Source organism: Hesperophylax consimilis, chromosome 3, assembly GCF_061612785.1.
Source record: "Hesperophylax consimilis isolate HC1 chromosome 3, BYU_Hcon_1.0, whole genome shotgun sequence".
Classification (NCBI taxonomy): domain Eukaryota; kingdom Metazoa; phylum Arthropoda; class Insecta; order Trichoptera; family Limnephilidae; genus Hesperophylax; species Hesperophylax consimilis.
The window spans coordinates 42,700,820-42,716,892 of NC_142838.1; the positions used below are offsets into that span (position 1 = coordinate 42,700,820).

Genomic DNA, 16,073 nt, shown 5'->3' on the forward strand with positions numbered 1-16,073 from the left:
AAAATACTGTCAGCCATTTTATACAATTGATAAATAACCGCGTATGTAAAATCCTTACTAATACGTATAAACTGATATTTAACGGACATAAAAAAAAGGAAAACGAGTAACGCAAACAAAAAAAGACACATTGATAGACGATGAAGTATTGAAAGAAGTGTTTGAAATGAAATATTTGGGGGTAATAATTGACTCCAAATTAACTTTTGCTCAAAATATAAAACAAATTATTAAAAAGATTGCCAAAAAAATCTCACTGTTGGGAAGAATAAGAAGATTCCTTAACACAGTTTCCAGTAAAAATGTGTACAACGCAATTATTGTAACACACATAAATTACTGTAGCAGCATTCTATTTTTATCCAACGACGGTTTAATGAAACAAATGACAATTCTACAAAATAGAGCAATGAGAACCATATTGAAGAAAAATAGCTACACAAAAATTAGGAACATGTTGAAGGAGTTAAATATCTTGTCATTTAAACAAATTATTTACTTTAATACCATATTTTTAATCTACAAGATAATCAATACGTCTAGTGAATTCCTAAGAAAAAATGATAAACTACAGAACAAACACACACATGAGACGAGGAAAAGAAATGAATTGAGACTCCCCTTCAGGAAAAAAACACAGAGTCAAAAGTCATTGATGTAGCGTTGAAAATATTTGGAGAGCTACCAGAAGAAATAAAATCAGAAGAAAATATAAAAACATTTAAAATTAAATTACGAAAATATGTGATTGATTCATTTTAAATGTGTTACTATAATTATATGTATATAAGGATTGTATTAGGACATAGATAACTATGTACCTACTTAAAATACCGCAATAAACAATAAAATAGTTCACGGAGAGATATTATATTTATGTATTAAAATTTTCGCAGAATAAACGTTGATTTATATTTCCCCACACACGCATAATGCATTTATGTTGTTACTTCTGTGGAATTATTGTTAAATTCTCGCGGTAAGAGTCTATTAAAAAATAATATGTCAGAAAAAAAAACTAAAATTTTCAAGACGGGAATCTCACGTGTTCGTCAGCCAAAATGCGACGTTGCCAGTTCTTTCGCAGCCTGTTAAAGACATTTCTTTATTAGTAATAATTCGAAACAGAAATTGTGCAGTCTTTATTCAATGTCTAATTAAAACACCGTTTAATGTTTGGGATGTGTTTTTATTTTTATTAGTAAGGCTGTGTACCAAAATAAAATAACAAGAACTTTTACCTGTATCAAAAATACTACATTTTAAATGTTTTGTTACAGTTACCGAATACTTCAAAGGAGAAAATTGGAAAGTGCACCCAGATTGGTGAGTTAATCTAAAAAAAATGATTGATGTTAAACGCGATGGTCGTTATATTAGATCCAAAATCTTACCGATGTAATGTAGTTTTTTAACAGTATAACAGTAACATTGTAGCGCCCCTGAGGTGATATCTCATAAAAGCGGCGCTATAAAAATTGTCCAATATTATTATTTTTATTATTATACAGTGGTGAATGGTGGAAGAAATGCCTGAAAAATACATTAGCAATAGCGAAACATTGCGGGGCAACTATTTATATTTATAAAATCACAAAAATAACTCAAAGTAATATATTGAAAAAACAATATTGTTAATTAATGTTTTTTTCAAATAATAGGTACTAAGTTGAAGGAATCTAATTCATGGAATTTATTAAACATGTAGGGTGACCATATGTTTTATTTTAATTGAAATAATATATTATGCTATTAATTTAAAAAGGACGAAGATGAAAAGAACCGTCATCGGCTAACACAAACAATACATAACATGGTGACCGGATAAATAATCACAATAATAATTTATGACATCTTTAAAAAGTTATATAAAGTCATGGAAAGTGATGAAACAAAAACTTTATTAACTGGGTTAAGTAGGTTAGGTTATGTTAGGTTAGGTTTTTTTTCCATTGTTTCTAATGACTTTATATCACTTTTTAAAAGTGTGTTGAATTGTCACTGTATTAAGTTATCATGGAACCAACTGATATATTTGCAAACATTTTTTTTCAATACAGCTACAGAAAATTTTGATAAAACTGAGTAGAAAATGTCTTAGAAATATATTTAGACATCTTAAAATTCATTTCGTGTGGAAAAAATATGAATGATTGCTTGTCTATTGCAGGGTATATTGCGAGTACAACTCCGCCTCGGAGGTGAACTTCCAAACTGCGGAAGAGCGCTTGCTGCACTTCCTGGCACGCGCCGGCCGCCCCGGCTGGAAGTGGATGTCCTTGCGCCCGCGCTCGCCCTCGCGCTCCGAACACCACCACTTCAAGAAGCAGGAGAAGGACTCGTACTACTGTAAGCACTCATTGTCCTACTAGTGTATTGCGAGTACAACGGAGGTGAACTTCCAGAGTGCGGAAGAGCGCTTGCTGCACTTCCTGGCGCGCGCCGGCCGCCCCGGCTGGAAGTGGATGTCCTTGCGCCCGCGCTCGCCCTCGCGCTCCGAACACCACCACTTCAAGAAGCAGGAGAAGGACTCGTACTACTGTAAGCACTCATTGTCCTACTAGTGTATTGCGAGTACAACGGAGGTGAACTTCCAGAGTGCGGAAGAGCGCTTGCTGCACTTCCTGGCGCGCGCCGGCCGCCCCGGCTGGAAGTGGATGTCCTTGCGCCCGCGCTCGCCCTCGCGCTCCGAACACCACCACTTCAAGAAGCAGGAGAAGGACTCGTACTACTGTAAGCACTCATTGTCCTACTAGTGTATTGCGAGTACAACGGAGGTGAACTTCCAGAGTGCGGAAGAGCGCTTGCTGCACTTCCTGGCGCGCGCCGGCCGCCCCGGCTGGAAGTGGATGTCCTTGCGCCCGCGCTCGCCCTCGCGCTCCGAACACCACCACTTCAAGAAGCAGGAGAAGGACTCGTACTACTGTAAGCACTCATTGTCCTACTAGTGTATTGCGAGTACAACGGAGGTGAACTTCCAGAGTGCGGAAGAGCGCTTGCTGCACTTCCTGGCGCGCGCCGGCCGCCCCGGCTGGAAGTGGATGTCCTTGCGCCCGCGCTCGCCCTCGCGCTCCGAACACCACCACTTCAAGAAGCAGGAGAAGGACTCGTACTACTGTAAGCACTCATTGTCCTACTAGTGTATTGCGAGTACAACGGAGGTGAACTTCCAGAGTGCGGAAGAGCGCTTGCTGCACTTCCTGGCGCGCGCCGGCCGCCCCGGCTGGAAGTGGATGTCCTTGCGCCCGCGCTCGCCCTCGCGCTCCGAACACCACCACTTCAAGAAGCAGGAGAAGGACTCGTACTACTGTAAGCACTCATTGTCCTACTAGTGTATTGCGAGTACAACGGAGGTGAACTTCCAGAGTGCGGAAGAGCGCTTGCTGCACTTCCTGGCGCGCGCCGGCCGCCCCGGCTGGAAGTGGATGTCCTTGCGCCCGCGCTCGCCCTCGCGCTCCGAACACCACCACTTCAAGAAGCAGGAGAAGGACTCGTACTACTGTAAGCACTCATTGTCCTACTAGTGTATTGCGAGTACAACGGAGGTGAACTTCCAGAGTGCGGAAGAGCGCTTGCTGCACTTCCTGGCGCGCGCCGGCCGCCCCGGCTGGAAGTGGATGTCCTTGCGCCCGCGCTCGCCCTCGCGCTCCGAACACCACCACTTCAAGAAGCAGGAGAAGGACTCGTACTACTGTAAGCACTCATTGTCCTACTAGTGTATTGCGAGTACAACGGAGGTGAACTTCCAGAGTGCGGAAGAGCGCTTGCTGCACTTCCTGGCGCGCGCCGGCCGCCCCGGCTGGAAGTGGATGTCCTTGCGCCCGCGCTCGCCCTCGCGCTCCGAACACCACCACTTCAAGAAGCAGGAGAAGGACTCGTACTACTGTAAGCACTCATTGTCCTACTAGTGTATTGCGAGTACAACGGAGGTGAACTTCCAGAGTGCGGAAGAGCGCTTGCTGCACTTCCTGGCGCGCGCCGGCCGCCCCGGCTGGAAGTGGATGTCCTTGCGCCCGCGCTCGCCCTCGCGCTCCGAACACCACCACTTCAAGAAGCAGGAGAAGGACTCGTACTACTGTAAGCACTCATTGTCCTACTAGTGTATTGCGAGTACAACGGAGGTGAACTTCCAGAGTGCGGAAGAGCGCTTGCTGCACTTCCTGGCGCGCGCCGGCCGCCCCGGCTGGAAGTGGATGTCCTTGCGCCCGCGCTCGCCCTCGCGCTCCGAACACCACCACTTCAAGAAGCAGGAGAAGGACTCGTACTACTGTAAGCACTCATTGTCCTACTAGTGTATTGCGAGTACAACGGAGGTGAACTTCCAGAGTGCGGAAGAGCGCTTGCTGCACTTCCTGGCGCGCGCCGGCCGCCCCGGCTGGAAGTGGATGTCCTTGCGCCCGCGCTCGCCCTCGCGCTCCGAACACCACCACTTCAAGAAGCAGGAGAAGGACTCGTACTACTGTAAGCACTCATTGTCCTACTAGTGTATTGCGAGTACAACGGAGGTGAACTTCCAGAGTGCGGAAGAGCGCTTGCTGCACTTCCTGGCGCGCGCCGGCCGCCCCGGCTGGAAGTGGATGTCCTTGCGCCCGCGCTCGCCCTCGCGCTCCGAACACCACCACTTCAAGAAGCAGGAGAAGGACTCGTACTACTGTAAGCACTCATTGTCCTACTAGTGTATTGCGAGTACAACGGAGGTGAACTTCCAGAGTGCGGAAGAGCGCTTGCTGCACTTCCTGGCGCGCGCCGGCCGCCCCGGCTGGAAGTGGATGTCCTTGCGCCCGCGCTCGCCCTCGCGCTCCGAACACCACCACTTCAAGAAGCAGGAGAAGGACTCGTACTACTGTAAGCACTCATTGTCCTACTAGTGTATTGCGAGTACAACGGAGGTGAACTTCCAGAGTGCGGAAGAGCGCTTGCTGCACTTCCTGGCGCGCGCCGGCCGCCCCGGCTGGAAGTGGATGTCCTTGCGCCCGCGCTCGCCCTCGCGCTCCGAACACCACCACTTCAAGAAGCAGGAGAAGGACTCGTACTACTGTAAGCACTCATTGTCCTACTAGTGTATTGCGAGTACAACGGAGGTGAACTTCCAGAGTGCGGAAGAGCGCTTGCTGCACTTCCTGGCGCGCGCCGGCCGCCCCGGCTGGAAGTGGATGTCCTTGCGCCCGCGCTCGCCCTCGCGCTCCGAACACCACCACTTCAAGAAGCAGGAGAAGGACTCCTAGGAAGTTCCAGACTGCGGAAGAGCACCTGCTCTTCCTGATATGGGGGATACAGTCAATACAGTCCTGGAATGACGTTCGCGAACCAAGATGAAAGATCCTTTGATGTCATGGTGTGTTTGATTGCCTGCAACTTCCCGAGTGTTGAATTGTAAAGCTAGATGACACTATGCATATGTATTATAGATTACCCTTAGGCAACTTAAAATACTCAATTAATTTTTTTATTGCAACAACAATAGCTGGACTGATTCATTTAGATACCCGCTTGTACCTAAATTGCATGCAGTTGGCATGAATACATTCTCAGAAATAGTAGATGTGTTCAACTGCACGGAATTTAGTTACAAGAAAGCTATAATAACAGACCTATAATGTTAGCTTTTATTATTCTTTTACATGTGACCTATTTTATCGACCAAATTATTATAAATATATCACATATTATTTGTAAAAGCCATATGGGCTCCTTCCAAACAAAACTATATCCTAAAAATAGAAAAAGTACAAAAGAAATTTATGCGTTACATATATATAAGAGAATATATCTACTCTCTATTCCTACATCCATCCTTCTTCTTAACGGGAATGCTCGATTTGAACACCTTAGAAAAATATTTTTAGCAACAATTTTTTAATCTAATCTCTGGATTGTTCAAAAATATGAAATTAAATCTTAAGAATTATATTTCAGTAAATTAAAATACTTTTTTAAATTTCAGGTGACAAAACACTTCTCCAGTCTCTTGTACGGGACGCAATGGTAATGGATGGATTAGACTTGAGGCCAAGTCACTCCGGACACAAGCAGTAAGTACATTTTATATATTATTCTAATGATTCAACACAAACCATTTAAAGTTTATTAAAAAAACAATTCTACAGCAGCTAAGCACAGAATGTGCAGAGGATTTCAAAGAAAATTAATTTTCAATTAGTTCTCAATCAAATATAATAAGTATAATTTTCTTTCTATAAAACATACATAATATATTGTATTCACTCTCTTTTTAAATACTCCTTTGTCAATTGAATTCTAAAATAAAACATATAACTTTTTATCAAAACAAAGATACTTATGAAATAATTATAGTAAAATATGTATATCATAGAGATTTGTTTTTTAAATGACTTGAAGTTGCCCAGATTATATAAATTAATTAAGTTAAGAGTAAACATAAAATTGTTCAAAACTACTCTTTCATAGATGGCACCTATTTAATTCTTTTAGGAAAAACACTTTTGCAAGCTATGCTTTGAAATATTAAGATGAGTTGTTTGTTTGCACCCGTACACACGCAATATGAATTTAATAAATAGTTTTGTTCATATTAAAAGTAAATTCTTTCAGGAAGAGCATAGAAATGCAATATTGGATTAAATCACCAATACTAAGAATTATGGTGTGAAGTAGAATCAGTGAGAAAATCTCAGTAAAGTAGCATTTGTGAAAATATCATCATTCTTTCGAATTGTCGAATTTTGAAAGCCGTTTTCTCATGCTCTATTGTGCCGAACGGACTGAAATTTCGGATACGTACCAAGGAATATGGTCTGAAGTTGAATCAACGACAAAATCTTAATCTCAACAAACTAAATTAGCGTCATCTATAATCGAGCAGTTTATGAATTATTTTAAGTAATACGAACTTGAAGACAAACAACCACTGCATGTTGCATGTTTGTAGCGTTTTCCTAATACTGCAAATAATGACCAATGTTTTAACAAACTGTATACTAATGCACTATATGTCTGCACTCCATTAGCCCAATAGCCATTTTGATGGGTCTACTCAGCAGGTAAAGTTACTGTGTGAATAGGATTTACCCGTATAAACGCTATGTTTTTCCCACACAGTATCAAATTGAAGGTGATCAACTGGCTTCTTGTATTAAAAATATATGCTAACCATTTCCTTTGTAGTTAAAGTATCATGTAAAATTCAATGACATAGTGCACAAACATGTTGAGTGATTGTTTTATACAAAAAGAAAGATAAGCATTTCCGGTAACAAATAATCTGACAATGTTTTAATTCCAATATGTGCGGAAAATGTTGCTTTTATAATGATGCAGGGCTTAGCTTACATCAGATTGAACATCTGATGTGCGAACCCAATTCATTAGTTCACTCGATTACTCAATAATTAAGTCAAGTGCGTAACATATTTCTTTATAATATATTTTTTTAATTAGTTCCTGCAGTTTACTTTACTGAAATCATTCGAAATACTTACACAAAATAAGGCATTAACATGAATTCTATTGCTGCTTAGATTCTAATATTAATTTTAATTGACTTTTCTCAATGTACTTAAACTGTGTGTGCACTACACCATTGAAATCTAATACAGGTGTGTTAATTAAAGTCAGTAAGACCTGTTGTCTGCACTTTCTTAACAAAACTTGGACTCCATCAAGAAGATCCTACCTAGGAGGACTATTCATTACCAAAAACTATTTTATTGATCTATTTCCAAGTTTCCTGTAATATCTTGGATTATGCATATTTATTATATTATTATGGCCCTGTTAAAACCATAAGGGATCACACCCAGTTCAAAACTAAGCATTTTAGCAAAATATCTCCACAATTACAAATAGAAAATAAAAATATTACAGTTGCAACTGGTACTCGAACCCAAATCCTCTAGTATTACCGGAATAATAACCTCTACCAATTGAGATATTGAGACCTATTTAAATTCCAGAATTTTAACGATAACATATTTCAATTTATGAATTGCTAACATTACCTCAAATATTTGTGTACATATATGCCGCCATCTTGGAATTATTAAATATTACAATGATGTTTACAAACTTAATTCAAAAAATTAGAAATTAAATATTTACATCTATAAATATCAAACAGAAAGTAGATTTATTAGTTTGTGTGGTCCCTTAAGGTTCATTTATATTTTTTAACTCACATAATATGTGCTAGATTAAAGATTGGTTTTAGCAAACACATGTTTTCCAAACTCACAATAACTGCGATAATCACCTGAAACAACATATTAATTTACATAAACACTTCCCGAGTTTTATTGCATTTTGAAGAGTGGATTAAGCTTTTTTTAAATTGACACAATAACATTCTGGTTCTGTAAATTTGCACACACAATGTTTTTTTATAAGATAATCCAAAATAATATGTATACCAAATAAAGAGGCAACATAAAATGTATCACTGAATAGCTAATCTCTAGAAATGTAATCTAAATCGATTTGTAATAAAACTGATGTAGCCAATTTATGTTAGGCTTTTACGTAAGGGATGTCTATCACGGACGATCGATAAAACCCTATTTCAATTCGATATTGACGAACCTATGGTCAGTTAGTGCTATTTGGGAGAAAGGTGAGTCAGTTGACAAAAGCCACAACTTTAAACACGGCCTCCGAGGTTTCGGATAAGCTGTTGTTCCTTATGCAAAATAACTGGCTTATTAATAAATGGGGGTGAACTAGCAAAGCTCTTAAAACTGAAAGAAATCGTAAACACGATCCATAGACTAAATTAAATCATCTAAGACGCAATCAATTGATTCCGTTCCAGTGTCTAGAAACAAAAGTTGTTAGTTATGGCTAATGACCTGGTAAACTAACTAACTTCTTTTTTATTGTCAAAAATACATACGGACTGCCAATGTATATTAAAGTTAATATTTAAATTCAACATTGTCAATTTATTAGCATTTTTAACTTTTACGTAGCCGTCTGACATTTAGGAATGTTAATTGATAGAGAGATGCGCCAGTGTTGCTAGCGTATATGGTTTTTTTGATTAATTGCATTATCAACATCGGTCTGGATATCAATCATCGCGACCGTGCTCGGGAAATCCGTATAAAATCATTGGTAGTTATGCCTATCGATCTGTATCGATTTCACTGTGCTAGACCTTCAAAAAGGCCAATGAAAATGATTTTCTGATCAAGAAAGATTTTTGATATTTTTTTTAATTTCATCGATTTCGCCAGAAGTAAAAAGGAGGAAAAAATTTATTTACTTTGGGCAAAACAACACATTTCTATCAGTTTATCTCTTCAGTGGAATGTTACTAATGAATATATATATACATATTGTTACTAATTCAAAAGCTAAGTGGACTGTGTAAGTAACAAGTTTTTATCTATTAAGTACACTAACTACTTTCCAATGCTGCCAGGAACTGATCTAACCAACGTTTCTAATATTTACAGTGCTCCCTTTCCCGGGATGATTTATAATTTTTATTTTATGATTTTTGTGCAATCCATTTATGGTAAACCTTTAACGTGAATTCTCAAGGCAGAGGAAACAACCAAAATTATGATAATTATGTTTTTAAAAAATAATTTTTCTTATATGCAGCAACAATATTTTATGTACACTGGTCACCATGAATATGAATGCTTATGAATTATTACTAGGGTCAGTCGGGGGAAGTGCTTTTATTATTTTTATGTGACACCTCACAGCGTCAGTGTGTCTCTCTGTATAGTGTAAGTACAGATGAACTATGTCACCACCCGGTTGGGCAGCGTTGAGAGGCGGATTAAGGGGCTGTAGGAAGGTATTCATTAATGCAGTTCTTGAAGAGGGCCGGATTATATGAAGGAGGAAAAACAGATGCCGGTAGCTTGTTAAACAAACGAGCCGACTTAGACAAAAACGAGTCGAAGAAACGACCCATTCTCATAAAGCCGCCATCAACTGTCGACGGGTGTTCCGCTCGTATCCGTCGAGTTTCCATGCGTGTACCAGCGATCAATGCTGCTAGCTTCAATCAGGTTTTATGAGAAAGCTAAGTGTAGCAATTTGTGACTGTCTTTTGACATTTCGGATCATAATATACACTAAACCCGTTGCAGTTTTATTTTCATGTTAAATTTTTATGCCCCAAAATAGTAAATGATTAAGTATTTGTTTGTCTTCAAATATAATAGCAAAACTGCAAGAGCTGACATATGAAGCCCATTTCCCTTTCACATTTTCAGTATATTAATAAATTTCTGTATTCATTATAAAAATATATGGTCGCACTTGCCCTATTTCACAGGGTGTGCGTCTAGCTGACAGCTTTTACTAAAATGATTTTATTACATTTTAAGATGCTCTTATGGTTCCCCCACCAAGGCTAATATGTAATAAAGCAATTTATAAACTTTTTGCCTAATTATTGGTAATTGAATCCAACTCGTTAATTTATACGCCGCACTTCCCCCGACTAACCTTATCTATGTATATAAAGATTAAGATATAAATTGAAGATTTTAACGTGGTGCCAAAATGATATTTTCGACATGATAATCATTCTTTCGACAAAACTGCACACATACCTACCAATGAATCTTCTATTGATATCTAACAATAAAAGCGTTGTTTCCTTTGTACCCACATTGATTAGAAAATAATGCCTTTTTATAATACATATTGTATGTATTACCAAACTAATGTAAGTAATTCTTTGTCAATGACAAAGAATTACTTAAATTATTTAACATAAATGATTATTGGTTTACCATAAAAGCACACAAGTTTTATATATAAGGAATATTGGTCAGTGCATTAATAGACTTGACAACTTGCAGCCAAGGATACCAAATATTTGGAGTGACTCTGTCCTTTGTGGCCACTCGCAGTGGGCTGCTCCGCTGGACAGAACATGTTCCCCGCAGTCCCGACTCCACTGAACCGTAAGTCTACTTGTTCCATTAAGTCTACTTGTTATATTAAGTCTACTTGTTCTATTAAGTCTACTTGTTCTATTTTTGCTTGTTCTACTTGTTATTGAAAAGCTATTCAGTGCTAATTTTACCTAACTTATAACTTATAATTACTGATTACCGCCATTTTACAACACAATGGGAATATTCCTTAAGTTCTTGATCGCCGATGCTAAATTTTCGCCGCGGACCAGCTGATACTATATTTTTTAAAATTTTGTTAACTTCTTTTTTTTGCAAAATGATGTTTTTATAAATTGTACCATGTATTTTCCCCAGCATACTACTTATATTCAGAAAAATTAATTTTTTGATTGTGCCTGACTGCGGCACAGAACGGCACTAAAACGGCCACCATCTTGAACCGGAACCAGAACGTATCAAACAAATTTAGTTGAGTTAAAACAGGACTTTGCTACGCTCAGTCAATTATAAATCAGTGAATCTCTCTTCGGGGAGTTCGCTAAAATAATACTACGTATGCAGGAACTATAATTAACCAATATGTCAGGCATTTCAGCGAAGTCTACCACAAAGCGTTCGACGCGTCCTGGTACAAGCGAGCTGTGGATCACCACGCCGTGGAGCCTGAGAGCTTTGTGTTCTCGGTGCCGTTCAGGGAGGCGGGGGCTACGGGGGATCCGGAGCCGCTGGTGCTGGCCACGCACGCCGTGTTTGTGGAGCACCGCGGACACCGTGCCCCCGCTGCCGTTGTGGGCCTGCACTTCCAGCTGCACACGCTGTCCAAGCACTTCGTCAACATCACGTCTGCGGTGAGTAGTTCCTCTTATAATCTAAGCTAACCTAGTTAAACTAACCTAATCTAATCTAACCTAACTTAAACTAACCTAATCTAATCTATCTCAACCTAACCTAACCTGAAACTAAAATCATTTTTTCAATATCACATGCATGGTGAATTTTTACTCCTGCCTGCCAATCCAGATCTCTCCAACTGAATCTTTTCTTTTTTCCTGCAAACCAATAATTATTATCCAATGAAATTATTTCCAGTGTACCGGCTCCGGAAACTGCAAAAAGCATTGCGCATCGCATGACTTGGACTGTTATATTCTCGACGATAATGGTTTCGTCATTCTCTCTGAAGAAAAAACTCACACGGGTCAGTTCTTTGGACAAATAGACGGCACGATCATGGATTCTCTGGTACAGGATCGCATCTACAGAAAAGTACCCCTGTTCGACTATCAGGGAAGGTGTACAAATGGAAAAAACCCATACAGTGCAAAGGGAAATACATTGACGGTAAATATCCAAAAAAAACTCCCCCATCTAAACTATAAAATACTTTTTACTTCACCATTTAAAGAAAACTTTTGTAAATTCCCTTCTTTCCAATGAGACTGCTCCGGGTGACGACTTGCCAAGGCGCCACGGAGCCAAAGAACCAAGGTGTTGGTAATACCTAACACTAATACGTCGCCCTTGAGGTTTTACTAGCGCGCCAGGCGCCGTTTAGTTAAGGGCTGGCCCTGCACATACAATCTCCCATCTGCGCATGAGCCACCCTGTTACCTGTCTCTCTTGCAAACATCACAAAAAACATTCACATTGCTATAGATAACAATACAGTGCTTCACATCTTCCATATATTTTGTAGATGTTATTAATATGTATATTTTGTACCTTCTTTACAATGGATTACATCTATTTACTGTCAGTATCTCCTGTATAATACAGATATTCACCTACGTACACTGCATCATGTATCACTTTTATGTGAAAGCCTTTTTAGGCGTATAAATATATAAATAAATAAATAATGTAATATGTTTACAGAGACCACAACCTCTCCAATGGTTTGCGAAGTGGATATGGAGATTAGCCGTCGTGTGGTTCCCGCTGTGGGATAGTGTCAAGTCCCACGCCCATTCCTACGCACAAGATGATGGTAAGTCACAAATATTCCTTGTTTAGTACTTTTTTTTAAATAAATTTTACAATATACAATTTTTGTGATTTTTCTCAAATGTGTACCATACTAGGCTCATGTCGTATTATGATAGTCTTACACGATTTAGATCATAATGTAAGAACTAGGAAAATAATATATTGTAGAGACAAATAAAAGACATATTATGGAAATCAAACCCAGTTGCATATTATTTATTATATAAACCGTAATAGAAATAAAAATAAAGATTAAACTGAATGATAAAAAGATATTTTAAAGAAAATAAATAAATCTAAATATTTAAAACTAAGATTAAAATAAGTCAAGATCATACCAGGTTCATCATGGTAGATACCTATCTAGAAGAATACATGTTTATGATTTTTTTTTAAACAGTGTTAGTAACTCCTATATTCTTTAAAAAAAAGCTCACTCGCTACACATTTGTTTTTTTTTTCTCACAAGTGGCTCATGTAAGTGACTTGTTTCAAATTACCGATGTAAACAGCATAGTAAAATACTTACTGTAATTTATAGCAAGATACAGAAGTCATAGTCATGAGTTTTAATCATGATGATTTTAATCATGATGTTTTAATCATGATGATTTTCCTTGTGAGAGCTCTGAAGGAGTAACCATCTGTTACTTATACCAGGGCGGGTAAGCGGTGGATAACCTCCAGTCATGAGTTTTAATCATGATGTAAGTAACTTAGCGTGATATTGTCGCTTTAGCTTTGTACGGCGACCCGGCCTATGGAGAGTACGAAGAAGAAGAGACCTACCTGCCCGAGGAGACAGTGGTGCACACGATCCTGCCCACACCACCTCCTCCCCCACCAGCGGAGCCCCCACTGCCCCCGCCACCGCCGCCCCAGCATGCGCCGCCCCCGGGCCCCTCGCACCCTGGCTCCTCAGGGGGCACGGGCAGCGGGGCGGGTGTTCGCGCCTGCGACAAGCGCACCGATCTGTATGTTCTGCAGGCGGAGAGGCTCAACATGAGCCAGCCTCTAAAGGGCAAGCTCACCAACTGCCATGTCACCGGTTGTGAAAGGTAATCAACAATGAACCTATCCTGATCAATTCGTTTATCATGTTGTTTTATCAGGAGGGCATTAGTCATTAAAATGAGCTCTAACGAAATGAGTACACTAAACGGATTTCTCCATGTCTTAATATTATATTCTGTGCTTTAATACTTGTTGGTATATTTTTCCTTGTTACCTTGTTGTGACCTTGTTGAGTTTTCACACATCTCAAAACTCGATTTGTTTGCTCGTCTCACTTTTCCTTAAGAACACAGAATAACACTGTTGAACCTGGGGTTTACAGTCAGATAGCAGCCATCTCATTGCGTTTGCTTAAACAATACTGACATCTCGTCTGCAAATCAGGTCACGCGTCTGGGGAACAGTTACTTAGTGAAAATGAGGAATGACGACTTTGTAACATAGGCGAGCATTGTGATCTTGTTTTTTTGTTTCCTTCTGAATTCCATTTCATTGGGATACGAGACGTGTGTTTACGCCACAACCGTTCAGACTGGCTTCTGGGTTTTTACTGCCGTTGATCTCGCTAATACCCTACTGCAATTCAGTTGTCTTGGCAACATGCTACAATTCTGTCCCGTACAGCAACATGCCACCGATATCACGCAGCAATAAGATGGTTTTTACCCTCTCTGACCGAAGCGGTCTCTGATTTAACCTTGTCTTTACGTTGTGTGGAAAGGAATGATGTATTTTTACACATTATACACACCATTGTTGAAGAGTCTTCTTGATATTATGGTTGGAGACGATAGTGACTACATAGGTTATACAGCCATTGAATAACATCCAGCACCACTGGCCACTGGGGTACCATTAAAAAACAAACTTCTGCTGTGATTTGTAATCAAAGCCAAGTAAACGAGAGCTTACTGCGACAGGGTGTCATCACTGCGAAATGATTGTTATTTTGCTATATGCATTATTCTGATGTCCATTTCCCTCTGAACTCCAGGCCATTCAGCGTCCAGAAGATCCCGCACAGCAACCTGATCCTGCTGGTGGTCGACACGTTGTGCCCATGCGGGGCCAAGCAGCTGGGCACGGGGGCCCGCGAGATGCCCCCAGCGCCCTGTCGCCCCGGAGCCCACTCCCGGCGCCGCCCACAGAAGTGTATCAACTACCATCCAGAGGTAAGCTGTCTTTTTTTAAAATTATCTCCACACAGTAGACCCTAAGAATAATAATTTCCATTAGGGCCATTATGTCATCTTTGGGGACGCTGTGTCCTTAGAAAAAGAAGGAGAGGAAGTTCTAAATTGAAAAAAGGTATAAGAGACGGGTCTGGGGGCCAGTGTATCCAGGAGTGTATGAATCCATCCCTCCCACTGTGGTGTAAGGCGATGATGTTCCGAGAGAGTCCTGCTGTAGAGGTCAAAAAGTTTCCCTCAAGCATTCTTTCTCGATCCAGTCTACCACGCAGAAGGTGGGCAGACGCATCTGCCGCAAAGACCCGGACAAACCTCACCTCATGAACCTGGATAACCAACACCCCTGAACCACTTGGGGTGACCTATGGCAAAGGTGTTGGTTAACCAATAAATGGTTCCCGGGGCGGCGCTACCCGTACCCCTCCCAAATTGAAAACTAGCTCTGCTATTATATAACTGACACTCAATACTGAATATCCTAAAACCCACATAATTAAGTTAATACGAGCTATTATATTTGCAAAATGAATTCCCGTTGTGTAAATAAGATGTTCAAGGAGGGTAATTTTACAAATAGATACCACAAATTACTTACACGAGGGTTTATACATTACAAGCGAACCCGGCAATGCTACACTATCGCTATTGATCGTGCCATGTCTCATGTTCTCGGGCGTCCCCGAGTTGTTCTACAGTCCAAACCACCCTCTATACACTCTTAGCACTAATAAAAACAAACTTTGAAATATTCAGCAAAATCGGTCAAGCAGTTTTTGAGTCTGTAGGGTACACAAATACAAATATTGCCTTTTATTTACATAGATAAAATTTTATTTCTTCATATGAAGCTTTTACTTTGTAATGTGACATTATCTTTTAAAATTAAACAATAACTTTTTAAACATCACTTATAGGTAAATAGCGAAACCCGGTCGGCATTAAGTATTTACCTATAAGTGATGTTTACAAAGTTATTGTTTAATTTTAAAAGATAAAATTTTGTATAACATTCTTTGTGGCG

General features: G+C 39.9%; 1 protein-coding gene across 1 annotated transcript in view; it reads left to right on the forward strand.

Annotated features, from left to right (window-relative positions):
* Positions 1-16,073, forward strand: part of stol (voltage-dependent calcium channel subunit stolid) — a 239,983-nt gene that overhangs the window by 220,408 nt on the left and 3,502 nt on the right. The window contains exons 17-25 of the mRNA XM_089650724.1: positions 1,281-1,326; positions 2,171-2,349; positions 5,945-6,032; positions 10,803-10,907; positions 11,449-11,710; positions 11,952-12,203; positions 12,738-12,849; positions 13,588-13,906; positions 14,857-15,034. Of these exons, the coding sequence (XP_089506850.1) occupies positions 1,281-1,326; positions 2,171-2,349; positions 5,945-6,032; positions 10,803-10,907; positions 11,449-11,710; positions 11,952-12,203; positions 12,738-12,849; positions 13,588-13,906; positions 14,857-15,034 (1,541 nt within the window). The remainder of the gene's footprint in view (positions 1-1,280; positions 1,327-2,170; positions 2,350-5,944; positions 6,033-10,802; positions 10,908-11,448; positions 11,711-11,951; positions 12,204-12,737; positions 12,850-13,587; positions 13,907-14,856; positions 15,035-16,073) is intronic.